This window comes from Siphateles boraxobius, unplaced genomic scaffold, assembly GCF_051911475.1.
Source record: "Siphateles boraxobius isolate OS27281-9 unplaced genomic scaffold, OSU_SipBor_1 7, whole genome shotgun sequence".
In the NCBI taxonomy this organism is placed as follows: domain Eukaryota; kingdom Metazoa; phylum Chordata; class Actinopteri; order Cypriniformes; family Leuciscidae; genus Siphateles; species Siphateles boraxobius.
In genome coordinates this window covers 29,820,725-29,846,284 of record NW_027509197.1, presented here as the reverse complement: position 1 = coordinate 29,846,284, position 25,560 = coordinate 29,820,725, and the positions used below count along the sequence as shown (strand labels likewise).

General features: G+C 35.6%; 2 protein-coding genes across 2 annotated transcripts; one reads left to right on the top strand and one right to left on the bottom strand.

Annotated features, from left to right (window-relative positions):
- Positions 1–368: 368 nt before the first annotated feature.
- stam2 (signal transducing adaptor molecule (SH3 domain and ITAM motif) 2) lies at positions 369–14,885 on the bottom strand. Its single transcript, XM_077216882.1, has 14 exons — positions 14,516–14,885; positions 12,638–12,722; positions 12,126–12,201; positions 11,190–11,285; positions 10,924–11,070; positions 6,232–6,301; positions 5,861–6,053; positions 5,579–5,673; positions 5,416–5,498; positions 5,198–5,285; positions 4,572–4,626; positions 4,330–4,486; positions 4,066–4,208; positions 369–1,998 (listed from the first exon to the last, which is right to left on the bottom strand). The coding sequence occupies exons 1-14, from the start codon at positions 14,553–14,555 to the stop codon at positions 1,815–1,817; spliced, it is 1,512 nt and encodes a 503-aa protein (XP_077072997.1). The 5' UTR covers positions 14,556–14,885; the 3' UTR covers positions 369–1,814.
- A 16-nt stretch (positions 14,886–14,901) lies between these two features.
- hacd2 (3-hydroxyacyl-CoA dehydratase 2) lies at positions 14,902–23,272 on the top strand. The gene is made up of 7 exons (XM_077216887.1): positions 14,902–15,308; positions 16,988–17,105; positions 19,733–19,751; positions 20,251–20,339; positions 21,248–21,369; positions 21,445–21,623; positions 21,816–23,272. Exons 1-7 carry the CDS (start codon positions 15,184–15,186, stop codon positions 21,896–21,898), a joined length of 735 nt encoding a protein of 244 aa, XP_077073002.1. The 5' UTR covers positions 14,902–15,183; the 3' UTR covers positions 21,899–23,272.
- Positions 23,273–25,560: the final 2,288 nt, after the last annotated feature.

The following is a 25,560-nucleotide window of genomic DNA, read 5'->3' as shown; positions in this document are numbered from 1 at the left end:
TGTTGCAACACACTCTGTAAAGCGGCCTCTTATGTATAGATTCATCAGCATATAAGATGAAAACCGAGAAAATTACCAAAGGACATATTTTTTAACTCTTGTGTGCTGCATCAATAAAAAGTTGATAAGGAAATGCTAAATTGCAGGGGATCTGTATCATAGCAGTTGTTGCCTTTATAACAGACCCTTTGAGGAAGGATTCACCCATGAGGTTGATGATTAGTAGGATATCAGCTGTGCATAACTTAGCAAGAAGATTTTCTTAGAAAATAACCAGATTTGATGCACAAATTATGTTTCATAGATATTAACATTCAGCATCTCAATTGGGAGAAGGCTGGGAAAGTATCCATCACAGAAAAGCAACCTTTGAAACAGGTAGTTTTTATTTTCTGAAGACTTTAACAGTTCACTGTGTTACAAAAAGAAGTCTGAAAAAATGAGCAGGCAGGATACAAAGAAATCTTGATGTTACAAAACATTGAATCCATGAGTACAATACAGATTTCCCTCTAAATCTCTTAAAACATACAGGTTTACAAATATACAGCAGCTTCTGAAATAAAGTCTTTTGAATTGGTTTTTATGTTTATTCGGTCTCGTGAAAGAACAAGGCATCTGGTGGTAAATAAATGTTTATAAAGTTAAGGTGCAATACAGACAAAGCCATTTATTTAACATCTAATATACAATATCTTTTTCCGAGCAGATTATGAATTTTTTTTTGGACAAATTTCATCTATATTTTACTACATAAATCCCATTTTAACACGAAAGAAAGCTGTCTATATGGTAAGGGAATTATACATTTTCTCACTTCAGTTGAAGAGAAATGGCTGAGCACATCAGCAAAGCACATTTCTACACTTATTTAAGTAGCAAAAAAACACAATTAATCAATCATTTCCAGCAGAGGAATTCATAGACCAGATGAAAATTATACTGTTTGCACTTTTACATGCTTAAATTAAGTCAAACAACAGCAAACACCCACAATGCAAACACAAGCGGTTCTTGCATATTATAAATATCATTATACAGTGAGACATGGATTGACCATAAAGGGATTGCATTTGTGACCACTGTCAGTACTAAAGCACAGGTTGTAAAGGAATTTATGAATATTACATGAAAGTCTCTAGCATTTGGCTGCACCAACTACATCTGTCCCATAATTCTGGAATCACTAACAGCGTGTTGAAACTAAAACTGCCATTTTGATTGTAGGAGTTTATAAGAGTGCTCTGAGTATTGGCACATAAAATCATTCCAGATTTGGTGATCCATGTATAATATTCTTCATACAATTATCCTCTCTATAATGCGCGATGTCATCGATAAAAACCCCACAATTGCTTTAGAAAGGCAAGAAGTTAAAGTTAAGTTGGTTAACCCAGAAATAAATGGAAAATGGCAACAATTAATCATAAGTCTTAAAGAATAGTCTCTTCAAATGAAGAATAATATCATGTATATGCATTTTACCATTTAGTCTTAAATTCTCAATCAGAAAAAAAGCTGAATATGCTGGTGATTATCACAAGATGATGAAAATTATGTTTATAGTTAGTGTGACTCGTTCCATCAATTCTGAACACCTGCCCTAAATCCAACCCTTCATGGGTTAATGAGTGGGAGAGAAAAAGAAATGCTTGCTTCCTTTCGAGTGGATTACATCTCTGTCCTGTGAAGACAAATGTCAGCGAACCTTTGCATACCCCTTGACATCAAAAGAGACGAGAGAGGAAAATGCTCTCGACCTCATTTCACCATTTGGAATTTGCATTGGATATTAATTGCCCTGTCGTACAGTCTTACAGAAGGGGTTGCTGGTAGAAGGCCGCTTGTTGCTGCTGGGCTGGAGCTGACATCGGATAGGAGGTTGGAGGCAGACCAGGATTAGCGTTCTGATAGGCAGACATGTCCATAGCCACGCCCATCTGTGGCGGGTAAGGGGCTCCAGGAGCTTGGTTCATGTATTGTGCATTCATGTGGCCGCTGCAAGACATAAACAATTTGCAGTTAATTAAGGCAGTTTTCCCAACGCCGCTATCGGAATAATATATTTAAAGTATCTGTTTAAAAAAAGAAAGAAAAAGTATTAGACCATTCTGCTGCGGTGTTTGGACATAAAATGTCCGGGGGGCAATATTGCATGTTGGCCTGGCATGGTTATGTGAGTGTTTTAAAGCATTTCTCAGTAACTGAAAAGACATATAGATTAGTGGTCAAACGATATGGATTTTTGATTGTTGATGTCGATGTGTATATATATATATATATATATATATATATATGATATATCGCTATTTAATTTAAACACAGTAAAAAACACATAATTGCTGCAAAGGAATGTTTATTTATTGTATGTAATATTTACTAAAATAATATATAATTAATAAATCATTTGTACAGATCTGATACTTTCTGCCGCACTTGGTTTTCTCTTGGGCACTTTCTTAATGAAGTCAAATGTTTTATTTCATGTACTATTCTACCTTAGATATATATATATATATATATATATATATATATATATAGCAAAGTGAACACACCAATGCTAAAGTTGAATAAAAATTGGAATATAAAAAATAATCTTTTGGAAATTGATCTTACTGCCTTAATTTAAAAACCCAACCTTTAAGGAAACCAATTTCCTTTGTGAATGAATAATGTATCGTAAATAAATAAATGTTCTTCCTTAAAATACAGGTTGCAAAAGTCAGGACATCCCTACGTTAAATTCCCATAGAGGCAGGCAGACTTTTATTTTTAAAGTTCTGTTATTTCATGGATCCAGGATAATATGCATCCTGATAAAGTTCCCTTGGCCTTGGATTTAAAATATCCCCACATCATCACACACCCTTCACCATATCTAGAGATTGGCATGGTTTTATTTCAGTTAGCCTAATAGCTGGTTTGATTTGCATTGAGAGATGATCTTATGGAAAGTACCCCATGCCAATCTCTAGGAATGGTGAAGGGTATGTGATGATGTGGGGATATTTTAATTCCAAAGGCCAAAGGAACTTTATCAGGATGCATATTATCCTGGATCCATGAAATAACTGGCCTTTAAAAATAAAAGTCTGGCTGACTCTATGGGAATTTAACATAGGGGTGTCCTGACTTATGCACCCTGTATTTTAAGGAAGAACATTTATTTACGATACATTATTCATTCACAAAGAAAATTGGTGTCCTTAAAGGTTGGATTTTTCCTAAATTTTTTAATTAAGGCATTAAGATCAATTTCCAAAAGATGATTTTTTATTCCTCTTTTTAGTCAACTTTAGCATGCGTGTTTTCACTTATGCTAAGCACTGTATATATATATATATATATATATATATATATATATATATATATATATATATATATACACACACAGTATGTGTGTGTGTGGGGGTGTGTGTTTGTGTTATTGAAAATCAAAGAAAAAATCAAATTAAAAAAGAAATATATGACAAAAGAATCCTTTGCACAGATGAACCATCACGCACGGAATACATGCGTTTGGGTTTTTACGCAGGCTACACTTCCATTAATACTGGAGCGCTTCAGAAGATCTAAAAGCTGGATTCACTAGAAGTATGTGGACTTAAATGTTTATTAGAAAAGGCTTGTTTAAATGATATAAAATGTGTACTAGCTGAATGCCAATAGTATATGAAAAAAGTATTATAGCATTTGCCTTTCTATAATTAAACAGGACTGTTAAACAAAGACAGTAACTAGCGAAGACTGAGAATGAAAGCTCCTGTGCATTTGCACTCAAATGCATTTGTTTGGCTGTCCAAACAAAAGTTCTGCTACTGACAGTTATCAGCCAAACAGAAAAACTTAACTGATGCGATCATTAAGAAAAATGCCAAATATCGACCAATATATATCAGCCCCGGTGATATATTGGTCGAGCATTAATAGATATGTCCTGATTTACTGTTGGTGTGGACAGGATTTGAAAGCTGCATTTTGAGAAACATTCAAATACAAATAGAGCAGGCAAAAGTTGTTTGAGATTTAGAGGGAGGCTAGCAGGACACCTTTAGTTTATATTACCTGATGTAAGGAGGTTGTGCTGGCTGGCTGGGGGCCGCTGAATTGACTGAAGGAGGAAGAGAGCAGAGAGGGCCAGCTTGGTCCGTAAGACTATAGCCCTGTGGAACACCAGAAGACATGTAGGCTCCAGACGGTTGATAACCCTGAGAGAGACAAGAAATAAATAAAGAAATCAGAATAATGCTTTGGAAGAAAAAAATCAGAATTTTTATGTAAGAAAATATCATGGACTGAATAATTTTCCATTTAGATGGCTAGACCAACCTGCATAGTGAGAGATGTAGGGGCTCCTGGGTAAGTGCCTTGGAGACTCTGCATTTTGGAGTATGCATTGTAAAGTGGAGCCTCATTCATTAGCTGGTTATACAGCTCCAGAGCCTCCAGCACCTTCACATTCAGCTCGGATAACTCTGAGTGCTTCCTGCGGGATTGAGAGAGATGTTCTTTCTCAAATGCCAAGACTGGGAAAAAAGTTTGTTTTGTGGTAAGTTTTGATTTCAACAAACCTGTCAATCTCTTCTAGTTTCTCATCAATCATTGGGTTCATCTTTTCACAAGCATCTAGAAGGTAAAGAGAACAAAACATTAACACACTGGAATCAGGTTGATCCATCATTTACCAAGTGGAACTGTCAAGAAACATAAGAAAACAGTGACAAAACACATGTCTGAGGTAATTGTACCTCAGTATTAGTTTACACAGATCACAATCCCCTGACTTTCTTATCGAGAATGTTTGATACAAATCAACACCTAATTGCGTTGTTCCCTCATTGTAGCACAATTTAGAAATTCATCATAAAAAGGAATCAGAATTGTCAAAGTAGTCTGCTGACATTGTCCTGTCGATTACATGAGATCACAGCAAAGCAAACCACATTAATCCAATCAATTCCCGATGGACAAAAAAATCAAGTCCTGTCCTACATTATTTCTTGTTCAAGAAGCTGTTTCACTAGGATACATATCGCAATAGGGAAGAAAAGACTATCTCAACTTTAGTTACATGCTGACTTTAATAACTATGGAAACCAGTCATCACAGTCTGTGAAAAGAGTTGGTCATATTTTGTTTGTACCACCACCCTCCCCTACACCTAAAATGCAATCGATTAGAGAAGACATCCTGGTACCTTCTAATGTGATTAGCTCTGGGATGTCAGGTGAGGCATCTGCAGGGTCTGTGTTCTGGAGAAGGTAGAGAGTTTTGTCCATCTTCTCCTGTAGAAAACAAAAATCAATATAAGAGACCAAAAGAACTTCATCTAGAGCCTGTTTTTCATATCAGTAACACTTTTCTAGATTGGTGGTGAGGTGTGGCCGAGACACCCAAAGATCATCCAGCACTCACCTCATCTATATACACAGGCTCAGGTTCAGCTTTGACTTCAACGATTGGCTCTTCGGGGACTACTGTCTTCTCTACATACATCACTACAGGAAAGAGAATTCAGGAGATCTGTGTGTGCAATTTTAGTAGAAAGACAAATCATCCAGGTTATAAAGTGTATTACCAGGGTCTGGTTCAGCATTCAGGTTGGTGGTGACAAAGTTAGAAGGGAATAGGCCTACTCCTCGATGATTCTCTCCTTTCCACCAGTTTGGGTCACTGTTGGAAAATAGCAACATTATAATATAATAATGGACAACCAACAAAATATGGGATATGGGAAATTTAAAGACAGCATAAACAATTAAATTTTTTTTTTATTCTTAATTTTTTTATTTAATTTTATAATATAATACAATATTTATTCAACACTGATTAAAATAATGCCCTTGAACAAACAGTTTACCTGTCATCTAGAATGAGCACAAGCTCTCCAGTCTTAAAAGTGAGTTCATTGTCCTCAGCCGCTTCAAAATCATAGAGTGCGCGCACTTTACGTGACTCTTTCCCTCCATTTGTGTTGTAGGGTGGATCAGCGATCATGGTGAGGGGTCGTGTCTCTGCCTGCTGTTTCTGTTCCTGTAAGGACAGCTCAATGGCTACACGGAGCAAAATACAAACACTCATTATCTGGGTAAAGAAGACTATGGTTTGAATCCACAGTTACAATGCCAAATAATTTGAGATGCTTTGGCAGGGCGCCAAAATCATATGTCAGATCAGACTAAATAAACCCTAATATCAAAAAACTATAAAGTTATGAACAACATTTCTCACCTTTTGCCAGGTCGTCATCATTAGGTGCTTTGCTGGTGGCAGGAGTGCTAATAGGCTTTGTGCTAGAGCTCTGCAATTACAGATCACATGATAACAGATCAGCAATGATTTGCAAAAAAAGTTACTTCTAAAACAAAGTGTATATTATATGCATATACTAAACTTCCATTCAAAGGTTTGGGGTCGGTACGATTATTTTAAAATTTCTGAAAGAAGTCTCTTATGCTCACCAATGTTGCATTTATTATTATTTATTAAATACAGTGAAAACACCAAGACTGTGATATATTATAATTTAAATAGATTTCTATTTTAATATATTTTAAAATGTAAATTTATTCCTGATGCAAAGCAGAATTTTCAGCATAATTACTCCAGTCTTCAGTGTCACACCAACCTTCAGAAATCATTTTAGTATGCTGATTTGCTGCTCAAGAAACATTTCTTATTATCAGTTGAAAACTGCTTAATAAATAATTTGACATACATTTTTTCAGGATTCTTTGATGAATAGAATGTTAAAAAGAACAGCATTTATTTGAAATAAAAATCTTTCATAACATTATAAATGTCTTTACTGTCACATTTGATCAATTTAATGCATCATTGCTGAATAAAATATTTAATTTTTAAAACTTGATAAACCCAAACCTTAGAATAATAGTGTATAAAAATATACATTTAATTATATTGTTTATATTGCACAACAACTGTGTACAGTATATGAATGAACACAGAACTATAACGCTATCTAAAGATGTACTAAAGTAAATACCAAAGAAAAATAGAATGGAAGTGACACTGACACTGATCAGATAAGGTTAACCAATGACTCCGCCACAACTCATGTACATAAGTAGGTTTTTGAGATAACATGTATATGACCTTTGAGTGACAACAGTAAATTCTTGTGACCTATTTTACATAGCTGGCACTTATTAACAGATACAGAAATGTTCACATGCACTAATCCTGTAGTCAAACACAATAAATGGAGGAGAAAAAGAACAAAGAAGAATTGACATCTCATGGTGCCATGAGGTCAGTAAGGGAAATATGAGGCAGGAAATTCCATTCTAGCCTCTTGGTTCTCGTCTCTAGTTTACACACATGCTTTAGCATTCCAGACGCACTTGGCTGATTTATACAAATAGCTAAACTGTTAACAAATATGTAATGTGAGAAACAGTGGTCATGTTTAGTCACATGGCTGCTTCTGAAATCGCATACTTCCTTACTACATAGTAGGCGAAAAACAGTACGTGACCCAAAAAAGTATGCCCTAATTAACAGTACTCAAAGAAGAGTAGGCAAAAATAACTTGGATAACCTATTACTTCTGGGCGAGATTCAGAAGTGCATATATGGTGGACACTTTACTGTCCCATGAGGACATGGGAGAGGATTTATTCAGTTCTCATACAGAGGTGGTTCTTGACTATGGGCAATATATGTTATTATGTGAATTATGTTATTATACTTTTAATGTCTTTAAAAACTCTTTTTCAAAGATTGACCAAAAAAAAAAAAAAGCTCACAAGAAAAAATTAAATCACCCGTGCTATTTCAGGTTTTGCCCATACACTGCAAGAGGTTCTTTAGGTTGGCAAATGTATATTAGTGAAATATTATTACAATTTAGAATAACTGTTTTCTAGTTCAATCTTTTTCTTTTGTGGCAAAGCGGAATTTTCAGTAGTCATTAATATAATATCCCTTTTCAAGATTGTTTGATTAATAAAAGTTTGAAAGAACAGCATTAACTTGAAATGGAAATCTTTTGTAACATTATACATTTCTTTACTGTCACTTTTGATCAATTTAATGTGTTCTTGCTGAATTAAAATATTAGTTTATTTCCAAAAAAAAATCCCAACTTTTTGAAGGGTAGTGTATCGGTACTTTACTTTAGGTATGATATACAGTAATTATATAATATAATATAATATAATATTTAAAACCAACGACAACAAAATACATATGTAAAAAGAAATTCATTAACACTTTATTTTACAGTGTCCACGTTACATGTAGTTACTGTAGTAATAACTATTAAAAGCACATGCAGTTAATTATTATTACTCAAACTATTACTTAAATGTATAACACGGACACCTTAAAATAAAGTGTAATCATATTTTCTTACATTTTAAGATGCAAATATCTGATATTAACAGCCACAGAAACTTCAAAACAACATTGTAATGGCCTACATTGCAAACATGCCATGTCATGGCAACAATGAGACACAGACACATCTGTCATAGATTTCTGTGACCTTACCAGTACAGAAAAACAAACTGAATAACCAATGAACTATGCTGATCTGGGATGTAAAAAGTCTCTATTAATTTAAACTTAGCCAAGTTTCAGGGTCATTTATCTAGGCCAAATCCCAGCGGCTGCTGTCTGTTCATCAGCATCTGTGTTTATGAACAGCTGACATCACAGTGAGATCCAACAAGATCATGTTATTAGTTGATAGGAGGGATACTTGGGGGTAACACTGTATTTCGATGGTCCATTTTAGACATCGTACTAAATATATGTAACTTTGCAACTAAATGTCAACTCCCAGTCATCATTAGAGTATTAGAAAACAGTCTGCTTAATATTTGTTAACAACTTATTTTGATGTTCCCCCAACAGAAATTCTATTGACCATAAGGGGCTGTTTACACCTGGCCACTTCATGGGTTTTCTGGAAAAGAGCAGGTGTGAATGCCCTCCGAAACGCATTCCAGACGGATTTAAATCCGATCGCTCAAACCACTTCAGGAGGAAGTCTGGGCCGCATTCCAGACGAAACTGGACAAGTGTAAATGCATCTGGTTGTTGAAACCACATGTAAATTTTACTCCTCCCAAAAATGCTAAAAAAAAATTTAAGGTGTGAGAGCATTATAGGCTATATGTCATGTTATAGCCAGATATGACGACGCTACAGCAACACGCATCGCTGCAGATGAGCAGCCGAGCATCTATTCATCAAGCCAACGTGCAAACTATCGCAAATCAAAGTGAAAGTAAGTCGCAGACACTTAAAACAATCATTTTCATTAAAATTAAAGAAACTAAATGATCTTACCAGGGCTGTTGCCGCTCTCTCTTATTGCGGTCTTTGATTTAGAAATTTTAGCTGATGATCAATAAAACGCAGCTCATATCTGTTGCTTTCGGTGACGTGCACTCCTTTAAATCTGCATATGGCACGGGAATTGAAGATCGGATTTATATCCGTTTTGCAAAAACACATTTATGTGACCAGGTGTAAATGGAATCGATTGAATAAATCAGATAGCTATCCGATCTGAGACAAGTGGACAGGTCTAAAAAGCACCAAAGTAACTTTGTAAGTAGGGCTGGGTATTGTTCAAAATCTTTCGATCCGGTGCCAGTTTCGATACCTCAGTTTCGATACCGGTTCCTAACGATACTTTTTTCGATTCCAATTTTATGAAATCCATTTGAACAAGATTACATAACACATTACCTCTGAAAAACTTTGGTTTTATTTTTTCAGTTTGACTCATGCTCCTAGCCAGTGCAAAAAGGAACAAAAAAAGCACAAAGGAACAAAAAATGTTTTATAAAGAGATCATGCTCACCAAAGCTGAATTTTTTTAAATAAAAAATACAGTAAAACTTGTAATATTGTAAAATAGTATTACAATTTAAAATCTTATTTGAATATATTTCAAAATGTAATTTATAGAAATTAATTGAATTCAAAGCTGAATTTTCAAAATCATTTCTTCAGTGTCACATGACCCTTCAGAAATATGAAAACAGTTTGCTGCTTAATATTTTGGAAACTATGATACATTTTTTCATGATTCATTGATGAATAAAAAAAGAACAGCATTTATTTAAAAACGAAATATTTTGTAACATTACACATGTTTTAATGTCACCTTTGATAACTTTAATGCATCCTATTCCTTACTGGGAAAAAATTCTGACTAACCAACACATTTTTGAACGGCAGTGTACATTCAGTAGGTTATTATTTATTGCAATATAAACACTGTCAGAGTGATCAACAAGGTATCTCTTTATTTACTAGTCGAAGACAGAGCAACTTTTATGTTTACTCCGTGCACTGTCAAGGTCTTCATCATATTTGTCGTGTTATACCGGTCTTTGCAGCAATTATTTTACCCCAAATACTGCATCGCGCGCTGTTGGCATCGAGCCTGGAGAAATGTACCCACACTTTTGATCGACTTTTCCACATCTTTAAGGTATTATGTGTGTGTGCTCGCGTCTCATATGAATATGTGCGCGAAGAGTTTGTGTGTGTGTGTTTGCGTGTCATTGAGTATGTTCGCGAGTTTGTGTGTGTTCGCGTCTCATATAAGTATGCGCGTGGAGAGTTTGTGCGTGCACGCGCGCATCTCATATGAGTATGAGAGTTCCGCGCCTCTTGTGTGTGTAGAGTTTGCGTGTATGTGCATTTCATATGTATGTTTGAGCCCTTACATTGACGAGTTAGGACCTTAGGTATCAAAATCTGGAACCCTATCTGAAGCCCTATTTGCAAGTACATGTCAACTTCTTCTACTAACCCAAACACCTAAACATAACCTAACAGTCTACTAACAGTCTAATGAGAGTTAGTTGACATGTAGTTGCAAAGTTACTCAGTTAGTAGAATGTCAAAAGTGGACCATCGAAATAAAGTGTAACCAACCTGTGTGTTTGCAGTGGGAAAGGTGACTCCTTCTTCTTTGAGGGACTTGATGGTGGCACTGATGAGACTCAGTTGCGGGTCTTTCTGGAATTCTTCGGCCCACTCCACCATCAGGGCCTTCAGTTTCTCACCAACCTTTGGGTGAACCTGAGGAGAAGAGCATGAGGATAGAGACAATTATCAATATTTATTGTACTCTGAAACCAGGATTTGCCTTAATGAATAGAATTACACTAATATTTATACAGCAAGCTGCAGTTCCTTACCTTGTTCAACACACTACGAACTTCACTGGCAAACTCCCGCGAGCAGATTTCTAGGTGAAAGATTTTTCCACTGTTTGAGACGCAGGCACCTAGCAACTAAACAGGGAAATTACAGCAATATTTGAACAGCTATTATTTGCTTAAAATACAGATTTGCCAAGATCAGTGAACAGGTTTGATCGATTCATTGAAATGTTCTATACAAACAGTGATTGCACACATTTAAAACTGTTTTTAATTGAAATATGCGTAGATGAAATTTGACATCACAATAAAGATTAATAATAATTATTGTTATTATTGCACAACTGTAACATTTCTATAACTGTTTATACTATAAATATTTGTAAATAAAATGTGATATCATAATTACGATTAATAATATTAATCATTGTTATTATTGCACACTTGTAACATTTCTATAACTGTTTATAATTTGTTTAAATTAAATGTGACATCATAATAAAGATTAATAATTATTATTATTATTGCACACTTGTAACATTTCTATAACCGTTTCTACTTTAATTATGTGTAAATGAAATGTAATACCTTAATAAAGATTAATAATAATAAAGATAACAACTATTACTGCACACTGCAATAATAATTATTATGACAAATTCAACAACTTAAAAAAAAACAAAAAAAAACAAGAGCACATCAACCCATTCCTTTCTTTTGTAATACCCATGTAATTCACTTTTGTAAAATAGAGTTAGAAATTTTCGAAGGCTGCGATGTTGGGAAGTCAGAGAGGAAGCCCACAGAGATGCCTGTCACCTTCCACTCTGACTATACACAAGCCATTCCCCGATTCATTTTCCCAAGAACGTCAATACTGTGACAACCCATATGACTGTTTTCTGGACTGTAGACACACTTGTGGCTGCTCCTCTGTTTTACTACAATGGGAACTGAAGATGAAGAGCTTACCGTTAACGCTTGCATAGCGACGTGAGGGACCTTGTGGTTCACTCGCTTCATGACTGACCTGAGACAGTCCTTTGCACTATAAAAGAAAAAGAGTTAAAACAACAATGAGGGGCACAATAATATCTATATTAGGGAGAAAGCTATATGAGAAGAACAATAATGCATTCAAGCAACATTCATGTTACTAACTGTTACTAAAATAAAGAAAAAGAAAATAAAAAAATACATAGGTGCAGTTTCACAGACAGGGCTTAGAATAAGCTAGGATTAGGCCTTAGTTCAATTAGGACATTTAAGTAGCTTTTATAAACATGTCTTAGAAAAAAACATTACTGGTGTGAATCTTCAGACAAAACAATGACAGTGACGTATTTTAAGATATGTCAGTGCAAGTAGCTTTTAGTTAAAACAGCTCAAACATGCATTTGAGTCTGGGACTAAGCTTAAACCTTGTCTGTGAAACCAGGGGATAGTTATTCAAATCTTGTTTGTATGCTGATATTTCAGCTCACCCATTCTGAGTCGTCCCAACCCGGTCACAGATGTCCATAATGAGGCCCCAGTCCTCTGCTGTGCTAGTTTCACTAGTTGCTTTCTCTGAAAATGCAAATGACCATCCATATGAGACAGTCAATGAAAGGTGTCTCATTACCAAGTTATTTCAATGCTAAAAATCTAAAAGGGAGTCAAAGTCTCTGCCTCTGCATGTCTAAACGTCCTATCATTTACATAAAGGCAATAAACACAGAAAACACACAAACACAATACAAAAATAGAACATTTTGTAAAAAAAAAAAAATTAATTAAAACAGTAATATACAAGTTTTAATATTACTATTTTTACATATTAGGAAGGACAAGTGTTTGTCAAGTAGTTAGAAAGTAGGACAGGGTACTTCCTCCAAGGATGCAAGGGAGGCAGTGACTCCTCAAAAAACTAGATGAAAAAATAATCGATACTATAAAATTAAAACAATGCAAATATTACAAAATGTGACATTAAAAAGTGTAAGTCACTTGTTTTTATAAAGTAACACTGTCCAACAGCAACAGCTGTAGGTGAAGTTACAGCGGGAGGCTCAATGCCTCCATCGCGCTATGATTTGATATGATTGGTTATGCTTGGCAATGGGAAGACTAACTAAAAAGTAAACAACTCAGCCACTTAGATATTACAGCTTTATGTCATGCCAAAAATCAAACTTGAAATGGGCTAAAAAAACATAATGACTGTGGGGGGTTTTAGTGAGCAATCAGCTTGGGGAAATTAAATGTACATTTTCGTGTCTGTGACCATTGTGTACAAGCTTGATGACTGCTGAAAATAACTGCAGAAATATTTAACCAGGAAAAGTGTAACAGGGACATAAATGTACATTTGATATATATGAAAAAAAATGTGAGGACTTTGCCTGATTTTAAAACGCCACCGCACACCACTGAAGTAGGAGTATTATGTGTATCCCGTTAAACAGACAAAGCAGCCTGTTTTGCCTGTTATTTTACATATTCAGCTTGTCACAACAGGCACAACCATTTCTGCCATAAACGTCTAGGATAGATTATTTGTCCCCTCCTTCAAGAACAAAACTGGGCACATTTGAATGACTAATTCTTAAAGGAAAAAAATCACATTACGAAATCTAGCACCTTAAAATAAAATGAACAATACTCAAGTGAGTCAAACTCCTCCATAGAGGAGGATACAGTGTCAGAAGTTCATACACACTGAGCTTACAAAGGACAAAGCTGTGAAAATAAAACCAATGTGTATGCTACTGGGTTCCAGTTCCCACACCTTTTGACAAATTAACTTCCATTATACTTCCAGTCATGCTTACTGGAAATTGATTTAAAAATTATGAAAAATGTTTTTAATCTAGAAAATTGAAAGTGCACAGCATTTTGATTTAATTATATAATAATAACACATTAGCTGCTATATAAGTAAGATAATATACTATTTTCTGTTATTTTACAATTTTTATATTACATTATGTCTTGTTAATGACACTTTTATTATATTGTATTGTATTGTATTATTAACCGATAGAATCATATATACATATCAAGGGATACATAAGAAACAAGACTGCTCAAAAATCTTTTTGACAGATAACGTTAGTAATTAAACTGAATAACTGAAATGTTCATCTAACAAGTTCCAGGAATTTAGAATATTTTAAGGATGAGGTCAACTACATTATTTACGTTTAAAATCTTTAACAATTATATCCTGATATATAAGATATAAATGTATCAGAGTAATAGAAGAAAAAACAAAACAGAAAACAGAGATCTTGAGGATATGACAGTAAACAGAGCGCTGTATCGGCCCTGTTGACTTGTCAAGACCACAACACTTCGATCAAAACAACAGTCAAACTCACCCACATCCTGATCGAACGGATTTTGGCCAAATAAAGGCATTTTTCGACCTTTTCCTATATATTAAAGAAGAAATTCGAGCGTATTATCTACGTAGATCGACGATTTCTCCTTCTCTCATCCATTAAATTGCGTTCACTTCCACCAGTTGCTCTTCCGTAAACTTAGTAAGCAAAGGCAATGCCTGTCAGAAATCGCATACGTGTCAAAGCTGTCAAATCATTCTTGATTTTAAACTATATTCACACTTCATATTAAAACCACAAAATTACCTAATTAAATTATGTATTTATTTTGTTTTTATAAATATTTATTTCTGGCAGGCATCACAATTGAGTCCTTTTAAAGGCAAGTGCGTTCTGAACTCGAGCCGCCACTGCCATCTAGCGACTGGAATAGATATTTGTGAGCTCTATGTAATCCAAAATTTAACTCAAATATTACAATTAGTATTCTATTTATTATTGTCATCACACTTTTTGTTGTTGCTGTAAATGTCCGTCAATAAGGTGAATCCAAACTGTATCTATATGACAAACAAAATATAATTTACACTCTATTCTCGACAGGCGGCGCTCCATTCATGAGCACCTTCTAAAGCCTACATGTCAGCAAGGCCACACGCCTTTAGTCACCGGGATGAGCCAGTTTTTCTAATGATAGTTCAGTCATGTCTGCACCTGCCATGGGGACCAGCAAAACAGCGCACAGTGATTCCAGTAACAAGAGGAAAAAGGGACCCGGGACGCTGGCCATCGCTTATCTGGTCATTTACAACGTGGTTATGACAGCAGGGTATGGTGAAAATCAAATGCGCTTCCGTGCTCTCTGTTCAAGCGTGTGACAGTAAGAAAGAAGGAATGGTTGGCTTTCAGACAGTCTCGAAGTGCTTGACAGAATCGCGGTTTCCTCTCCTTTGAGTTTATGTGAAATTTGGTGAATTAGGTGATTTGTTTTGAAATTGAAATATTTTAAAATGATTCTGTTTAAAAAGTATTAAATTTTTTGCAACGTTAAGCCTATCAACGCTTATTCACGCCATATAATCTTCATGGCTGGTTGCATGAATGCACTGTTCTTAGCTGTCGTTGGTCTGCTGTACGAAGTACGAGTGAATTTACTGACTTTGTTAATTTACATGTAACAATACAGTTCAGTCATCAGTTGCAGCCGTTCGAATACGAGTCCACCTTCGTACCCCGAAACTGTTGCACAATGGTGTCCGTTTCGGGAACGAATCGATTTGCTAGAAGTAGAACCAATTCGTTTATAAATCACTCTACTGGATTTTGAGATGGGCACATGTTATAACCATAAACAACAGTATTTGAAACATTTTATATTGATCATATAGTCTATATGTACATAATGATAATTGTTTATCACATTTATTGAGTATAAATTGATCTATTTTACTACAAATGTGAAGTGTCGAAAGCAAGGAACGTTACTTAAACACTTGAATAATGCCTCAACTAAAATCTCAAATCTCAAAATAAGCGGGTTTTCTTTTATCCGAACGAGGGATTTGTTAAATCACTTGGCGTTTTGACCAATTAATTGAGTTTTTATTTTTAGTTATTGCACTCATACACTCATAACGATTAATTACTTTTCAGCTGAGCATGTTTAGTAAAAAAAAAAAAAAAAGCACCACAGACGTTTCCATGATTTTAAAGATTTTATTTCCCTTTTCCAGGCCTGGAAATGACGAACATTTCTACTGTAATTGTTTTTTTTTTATCGATTCGTTTGAATCGAATCGTTAAATCACTCAACTGAATAGGAGGAACCATTAAAACTGATTCGCTCAAATTAATTTAAATTCCCAATGAGGTTGCATCAGCAGTAACCAAACAGGGTTGCTACATTTTCGTCATGTCTGTTGCAGTCCAGAATTCAATCAGGAATAGTTTGATGATGCAATTCAGTCGATTCTTATCAGTGAAAGACCATTTCGTGATATCTCAAATGGACATTAACTATATAAACTTTTTCCTTTACTGTGTGCATTTATTATTTTCAATCTGAAAACCAATTAAAATCCAGTCCTGTTGGTTATGCTGTTTTATTTATTAGCTTTGCCTTAAGTCTTAAGTCAACCTGATTTTTGGTGATTTTCAGATAATGATGTGGTGCTCCTGCTAGTATTATGGTTTTGATACTGTCTTCATCACTTCAGCTGCACATTTTTTATTGTGACAGATATGGTGTAGAGAAAAAAATCTTTTGAGAAACTGGAGTGTATTAAAAAGCTATATTGAATGCATCCTACATCAATGCATGTGAATAGCTATAGATGTGCTTGATGTATTTGAATGAGACTGTTACATGCCACTATTGGCCGTTAAGTGCTGTGTTGTAAGAGATTTGCATGCACTCCCACGTTTGTGTGCATTGCAGGAATGTCCTCCTTTCTCAAAGTAAGGGCAAGTGGCACAACAAAGTTACTCTATGAATCGTTTCCTATCTAGATGGCTGGTGATTGCAGTTGGTCTTGTTCGAGCATACCTGGCCAGAGGAAGTTACCATGGTCTTTATTACTCGATAGAGAAGCCCCTAAAATTCTTTCAGACTGGTGCACTCCTTGAGGTGAGTTGTATGGGAGCTATATTAATTTACATTCATTCATAATTATGAATTTAGCTCAATTTATTTATTTGTAATGTGTATCAATGTATAGATAGATAATAAATAAAATATTGAATTATTGTAAGTCGTTTTCTATAAATGTATTAATACTTTTCTGATGCATTAAATATAAGAGTGACGGTAAAGACTTTTATATCATGTGACACTGAAGACTGGAGTAATGGTTTCTGAAAATGTTGATTTGCCATCACAGAAATAAATTACATTTTAAAATATATTAAAATAGAAATCAGCTATTTTAAATGGTAATCTCACAATATTGCTGTTTTAAATAAATGCCTTGGTGAGCATAATATGTGTTTCAAAAACAAATCTTACAGACCCCTGACTTTTGAACAGCAAAAAATACTTTCAAAAAATGTTTCAAGTGGTTTTCCCAAATTCAACTGAAAAGCCAACTTTTAACTTCTGCATTCTCAAAATTATTCAACCCCCTGAATACAATCTCTTACAACTTCAAAAATCTCCTAAACAGGTGTTGTCTCAAGCACACATTATGCAACTAATCAAGGGCTTCATTAGTTGCACCAGGTGTGGTTGAGCGAGAACACATGAAATATCTGAACTGGCTAGGTTTGTTGAGTGTCACGTTTGACAGCATGTTAGAAATATGACTAAGTCAAAAGAATGGTCCAAAAAGTTAAGAGAAGATATCATTGCCCTTCACAAACAAGGAACAGGATACAAAAAGATAGCAAAGGCACTAAATGTTCCTAAAGACACCTTTGGAAGTATAGTTCGCAAGTTCAAAGTTAAAGGAACAGTGGTTATACTACTTGGACGGGGCGGTAAAAGGAAGCTATCAACGGCTGTAACCAGGTTTCTGAGAAGGCATGTTCAGAAAAACCCTTGAGTGACTGCAAAAGACCTGCAGCAAGAGTTAGTGACAACTAGAGGCTGACATTTTTTCGGGAATCCCACGGGTCACGGGATTCCTGTGGGATTCCTTCAGGATGGGAGTCATCTTTGCTATTAATCACGGGATTTGGACGGTACAGGATAAATGGTTAACGGGAGCAGACGGGAGCGGGAATCAACCAATAGCAAAGACGACAAAAAAAGAAAAAAGTAAAATGCACCATTTTGTAGTTTCCTTTTAATACGCCTACAATGTAACGCAATTAAAAAATACCTACACCACCCAGCCGTCCCAGAAGCCATCAGTGCTTTTTGTCACGGCTTACCGCCGAATTTCAAAGAGCAGTGATGGAGGGAGCTAACAGCCGCGGAGAAGTCGATGTGGCAAAAAATGATTTACAGCGCAAAGTCAGAAGTAATGGCATGTCTATTAAGTTCACAGAACTGGTCGGAAAGTCTGAAATATTAATTAAGTTTATGAGAGTAGAATGTGACGGTGATAGCACAATGTACGCTGCTTGTAAGACATGCTTAGTCTTAGTCAAGTACGCAAGTGATTCAGGGACGAGCGGTCTGAAGAGGCACACTTGCAAGGCAAATTCGAGAAAAAATCAGCCAAGCATCGCTTCGTTCATCAAGCGAAAATTGCCGTATATGGGAGCGGTACAGGAGCGGGAGTCAGTTTAAACAGGAGCGGGATGGGAGTGGGAGTCAATTTACCAGGAGCGGGATGGGATGGGATTATTTTTTAAACTTTGGTCTGGGAGTGGGACGGGACAAGATTTCTTTCTATGGGAGTGGGACGGGACAGGAGTGAAAATCCACTCCCGTGTCATCCTCTAGTGACAACAGGCACTGAGGTTTCAGCTTGCACAGTAAGGTGCGTACTAAACGTATGCCAGAACTCCAAGATGAACACCACTACTGACCCAAAAGCACAAGAAAAGTTTGCTCCAATTTACTCAAAATCATATAAATAAGCCACAGAAGTTTTGGGATTTTGTTTGGTGGAGAAATGAAACATTTGCATGTCTGGAGGATTAGGAATGAAGCATATGCTGAAAAGAACATTCTGTCTACAGTTAAGCATGGTGGTGACTCGGTGATGCTCTGCGGCTGCTTTGCATCCTCTGGCACTTGAAACCTGCAGCGTGTGGAATGCAAGATGGATTCATTAAAGTATCTGGAAATCCTAAAAGAAAACATCATGCCGTCAGTGAGGAAGCTGAAGCTTGGGCGTCATTGGACCTTCCAACAGGGCAAAGGTCCCAAGCATACCTCAAATTTCACCTAGGCTTGGTTCCAGAGGAAGTCCTTGAAGAATCTACAGTGGCCACAAGTTACCTGATTTGGAATTTGGGGAAACCACTTGAAACATTTGTTGTGTTAAGCTATTTCAATTACTTTTGTTTGATTTGTTCATTGCAAACAGCTGAAAGTCTGTACATTTTTCCAATAAACCTGATTTGCAATGGGGGTTGAATAATTTTGATTACACACACACACACATTTTTATATAAAAAATTCAGTCCAAATCCAAACCAAATTACGTAATACGTAAATATATGTAATTATAATTATTAACAAAATACGTAAATATATGTTATTCTTCAACCCTGCAGTTATTTTAGATTATTCTTTATGCTAAAAATTATATTTCCTAGAGGCTGAGTGCACCTTATAATATTTGTTCTTTGCTCTCTTCACAGATATTGCATTGTGCCATGGGTAAGTGCACCAGCTGCTAATAACAGTCTCTTATTAATTTCTCCTATAAATATGCGCTCAGCACAGTATATAGATCAGATTGTCTATATAAGTGAAGCTTTTTTTAACCCAGCAGTGCCATCCCCAGCAAGGCCGCAGCTTTCTCTGCCAGTCTGACAGTGATAATGTGATAAAGAGTCACTGCACCCGTGGAGCGTAGAGTTCACAGTCCACACCTCATTATCTGGGGCTTAAAGCTTAATGTGACCTTTCCCAGTGCAAACAACCAGTCCTGCAGTACTCTATCATATCATAACCGTCCTTACTCTCTTATATTATATTATTATAATGGCTCATTTCCGTCTTATTGTGTCTCTCTCAATGTGTAGTATAATGCATTGAAATAAAGAAAGAATAGAAACCATTTCAACCCATCTCTGTATGATAACTTTGATTAGACCCACCCTGCAAAAAACACAAATGATTAATCTCTTTACTTAACATTCCAAATTTTGTGAAGGAATTGTTCCCTCCTCGGTGGTCCTGACTGGGTTTCAAGTGATGTCACGGGTGTTCCTTACCTGGGCAGTGACACACAGCGTTAGAGAAGTAAGTTTATGTCTAAATTGCATGAGTCATTTAGAATTATTTATATACTGTTATAGTATTTATTAGTATTTTTATGAAATAAATAAATTTAATATTTATATTTCATTTTATTTCAGCTTTAATTAATGAAAATATTTAGTTAACAATAACAGATGTGTTACTAGTTCAGTTGACCTATGGTCTAATGGGATATTATGATTAATTAGGATGTCCTAATTAGGATTCCCATGGTTAAGAAAAACCTGGTTATGGAAATTCAGTGTCAAGTAATCAACTGCCATAAATATCTCAAATCATTCTTTATAATTAATGTTCCCTGTGCCATAATGAGCAATATTTCCATGTTCGTCTTGTTTGCTCTAGTCTACTGCCATCTAGTGGATCTAATGGATTTCAACAGCTGTTTAAATATTTCAATGCTCATCGAAAGCCAAACTTAGTAGAATTTTAGTGTGAAGAAAACAATGTTATTTATTGTATTGACCTTTTAAGTTCTTTGTAACTAAGAATCAGGTTTTGATTGTCTTTCCCAGAGAAAGACGTCTGAGCTGAAGTGTATGGGTCTGTAAGTTACTCCTACGAGAAAACAGCTTGACCCAAAACTAAAATTTTATACTAATATGCAAAGTGTCCATGTGTGCCTGTGTACGCTTCTGTTTCTAAAATAACCTCCTTTCAAGCCTGAAAGTGTGTAGAGGCGATGTTAGAGCCTTTGACAGGCCTGAATGCGTTTTGAAGTGCTTCCGTTTCTGATGTTCTCAGTAGTTTCATTTTTGTGTGTCAAGTAGCCTCAGTGAATTGCGATGAAATGGTAGCAGACATAACTGCATGGTTCTTGATCAAATTTTGCGCCTTGCTGAGAAGATCTGTCTCTTCCCCTCGTGACTTAAAGTTCGCTCTTGTTTTAGGTCCAAAGCGAAGACAGTGTTCTCCTTTTTGTGGTGGCCTGGACGGTCACGGAGATCATCCGTTACTCTTTCTACACCTTCAGCCTGCTCAACCATCTGCCTTACCTCATCAAATGGGCAAGGTGAAGCTTCTCAGTCAGTCAGTCTTCTGGTTTTTTATTTTTAGAAAAGTGTTTTACACATTGTGATCTTCACAGGTACACATTTTTTATCGTGCTATACCCTATGGGAGTGTCTGGGGAACTCTTGACGATCTACGCCGCGCTTCCATACGTGCAAAAAACAGGGCTCTACTCCATTACCTTGCCTAACAAGTACAACTTCTCCTTCGACTACCACACCTTCCTCATCCTCATCATGATCTCCTACATCCCCTGTACGTTTTAACTTTTAGATTGAGAGATTACACATCAAATTTTCTCGAAATGCTTTGTTTTGATATCTTCCATCCGTAAATAATCAGATTCCTCAGTTGATCTTGTGTTGCAAAATCTCTTGAAGCTCATTCTTATCCAGTGAATGAACATCACTGTTCCTGTTAATGACCGTCTTTGTCTGTGTTCCTCAGTATTTCCTCAGCTCTACTTCCACATGATGCGCCAGAGGAAGAAAGTTCTGGGTCACGTGGAGGAGTACAGCAAAGTGGAATGACTTGGCCCGCAGTGCGCCTCACACAGCAGACTGATAGCAAAACGGAAACAAGCGCATAACCTTTAAAAGCCACACTTTACAGATTTTCAAAAAAGAAGACAGGGTAGCCTTGTCGAAAAACAAGCCAGATATGCTGAATATTTGTTAATACTATTTTGGTCAAGAACTGTGCAGATTGTGATTTTAGGGATCCTGTAATTACACTAATGGCTTTCCCTCAGTTTAGAGGGAGGGGAATGTTGTTACCATATTAATACATCAGCTACTGTGTGACATTTTTATTTTATTTTGAATTCTTAATGTAGAATTACTGACCAAATATTTTAGCAAATATAATTCAAAAAAAGGGCAAAAATACAGTTAGTTGCATCTGGTGGTTTTAAACAGAAGAAATGTCCCATAATCCTCCTGTGTTGTGTGTTCTGTACACTGTATTTCAGACAACTGAATCTAGTTGACTTAAATATCTCCTTGTTTCTCACTCAACTCATTCCTTTTCTTTATATTTGAGTATGAGTCATAACTCAAACTGTACTTGAATTCTAATATTCCACACTGCTTATGTTCCCATCATGATTACTGTTAGTATTTTCTTTGTTTGTTTTGTGCTGTGTTTCTTAAAGGATCAATGTTAAACGGTTGTTTTATTCAGTATTGGATCTATATTGTTGGTTTGTGGCCGTTTGCACAGAGAAGAGGTGTATCGCCCACTGAAATTGGCTGAGTTGCTGGGTTCGGACCTAACAGTCAATACTACTAATGTACTAGATGTGCATTTCTGTCATAGAAGGAGTTTGCAGCTGACACTTTAGGAGCTTTTACAGCTGGTGATGTGGAAGTGTTTGGCTGGGAGAGGAGAGCGCTATTGGAGCGCATGCCGAGCAGAAACGAACACAAGCCTCGGCTAACGGGGGCCAATTGGATTTGAGTGCCTCCAGTCATGCTTCTCCAATGAGTCAAATCTAATAATGTGGAGAGAAAGCTGTGACAACTTAACTCTTCATTGCCCATCTGCCTAATTGTAAACAGCCAACTTCACCCCCCCCCCGCAAACCATTATCTCTCGTATTGAAGTGTGAGCCACATTATTGCACACAAAGTGGTAAGCCTGATCTCCTTATCAAGCCGATTCATGAAAATATTAGCATGGGATGGATGGATGATTGTGAAAAGCTGGAGTGCAACTTTGAATAACACTGCATGTAAAAGTAGTGTGGCTGTACCTTGGTTAATAGAAGCATGACCCTTAACTCAAATAAAAACGCCAACATTGTTTAGCTTTTGATATTAAAGATCTGCATGGGACCAGCAAACTTTGTATGAATAGTAATACGATGATATATATTTACAATAAACCATAACATGGGAAGCAAAGCTAGTTTGTGTCAATATATATGCAGGATATATGGCTCTATAAATTTAAAGGTACTTCCTCATATTTTAGTATTTAACTTGTACTGTGATTAGAAGTATTATGCCTTTATTTAGATTTCACTTATTTTAGTATACTTGTTCACTCTTGGTTACCATGTTCATTCTTCCTTCACTTGATGGCAGTAGAGATCTATGCCTATAAGGGCAGATATATTTAAACTGCAGATATATATGATATATGCTCCAATTTAAAATATTTATTATAAAAGCTATTGTAATATTTTGTACTTGGGGCTATAAAAACAGTCAGATACATTAAACTTATTTCAGTAAAGTAACACTCCCATCTGAATGATTACAATAAGTAATAATAAAAATTATTAGTAATAAAAACTAATAATTCACTTATAGAATAAGAATTAATAAATATATCTGGTGTTTAAAAAGATATCAATTATAAAGCAATTTTTTTTCTTCTTCACATTTTTGGAGTCATGGTGTGCTGACTTTATTTCCTTTTTGATTCATTACCTTGTTGAGCACCCAATTTGAGCAACATATTGCTTTGCTGTGGATGTGCGTGCTTTGGATCTGATTTTACCAAATAATTATGTAAAATCAGCTTATCTAATACATATACACAGTTTAAAAATCTAAGGTCAAGGTTATTCTACAATCCTATCTTTATGTCAGATTTTAGTTTTTTTTAATGGACACAATTATATTTCAGTTTTTAAAGTTCAGAATTAAAACTGGGAAAAAATAGCTTAAAAGCAAATTTCCTTGGGCTTTGTATCTCAGCATCTCATCTGTTTAAAGGGTGGGAGTCATGGGACCTATGAAAAAACAAAACCAAAGAGGCATGACTGCTGATTGCAAACAATAAGATCTTTTGTCTTCTCAGACTGTCACATAAAAGCTCAATTCACTTCACACGTCACAAAGGTTCTGTGGTTGCAGTTGTGCACGATGATGAAGACGAGTACGATATTCAGAATCAGAAAGAGCTTTATTGCCAAGTGTGCTTGCACACACAAGGAATTTTCCTTGGTACTGAAGCTTCCAGTGCACATATACAAATACAGATACAACAAGAAACATAGTAATACAAATTCTACAAATAAAATTATTTTAAAAAATTAAAATACTATAAAAATATATGGTCACAGTTGGAGTATTCCAGAATATATAATCTTTATTTACAAATTTAAAACTCAAGAAAACACAAGAGACAAACTTAAACGTAAACGTGAACCGAGAATAAAAAACTGAAACGGAGGAGTAGCCTAAGAGAAAGGAAACTATAGAATTAGGTGAACATAATGAATATTCAATGAGTAATCATAACTAATGCTGTCTTCACGTACTATCAGAATTATCGAACATACTAGTTTCCTTATTAAAAAATAGGACAGGAACGCCCTCTCAAGTCAAAATTTGAATGCGATGAGCTTGTAATCACGACTTCAGAAGTGAGAAGTATATAGGAAATTTCCGATAGTATATGGGAACAGGAACTAAACACAGAAGGAAACACAGGTAGGTAATAAAGGAAACACAAACAACATTATCGTGACAACACAGTATTCCCAGTTGATATGATCCTGCATATTTAAAATTAAAAAATTGTCAATAGACATTGGATGATAAAAAACAGACACAAATTGGGGAAAACTGTCATGTCAGTTGAATCATTGAAGAATAAGAATGCCTTTATTTATTTAAAGTATGACCTTTACAAAAATAATGTTCCTGTGCTCATTATTCACATTTACATAAAACATCTAAATTGTTTTAAAATCAAGCATGTCTTAACTTAGTCCAGTGGTTAATGGTTTATATACATTGGGGTCATTCTGTATTAAATCAACCAAAGTTCGGAAACTTCCCAGACTCAATTTTTTTTATTTTGTTAATCTTTTTTTATTTTGTTTATCTTTTCACCATCATTATTTTATTTTTACACAGAGAGTGGTAGGTCTATTGGTTAAATCTGTTGACTTTAGCAATCTTTGTTGCATTATATAGTATATATATACTGTATATCCAAAGCAACTTACAAAATTTAAAGTATTTATATAACCCCTGCTACCTTGTTAGTTTATGTTGAGAAAACAGCTTTCTCTCTTCCATACAGCTGTGTAGGTACACTTATCCAAAAACCGCCCACTTATCCAAATCACTATCGCACTGACACATGTGTTGACCAATAAAACATTTGATTGGCAACTTGTGCAACCAACTATCCAATAGGATCGCACGTAAGGCGGGGCCTAAAGATCATACTT

Coding starts and splice junctions, on each gene's coding strand:
- stam2 (XM_077216882.1), bottom strand. CDS start 14,555: ATGCCTTTATTTGGCCAAAATCCGTTCGATCAGGATGTGG. Junction 12,202..12,637: donor GTTGGGACGACTCAGAATGG/GTGAGCTGAAAT, acceptor TTTCTTTTATAG/TGCAAAGGACTGTCTCAGGT. Junction 5,499..5,578: donor GAATGCTGAACCAGACCCTG/GTAATACACTTT, acceptor TCTTTCCTGTAG/TGATGTATGTAGAGAAGACA.
- hacd2 (XM_077216887.1), top strand. CDS start 15,184: ATGTCTGCACCTGCCATGGGGACCAGCAAAACAGCGCACAGTGATTCC. Junction 15,309..16,987: donor AACGTGGTTATGACAGCAGG/GTATGGTGAAAA, acceptor TTTCCTATCTAG/ATGGCTGGTGATTGCAGTTG. Junction 20,340..21,247: donor TGACACACAGCGTTAGAGAA/GTAAGTTTATGT, acceptor CTCTTGTTTTAG/GTCCAAAGCGAAGACAGTGT.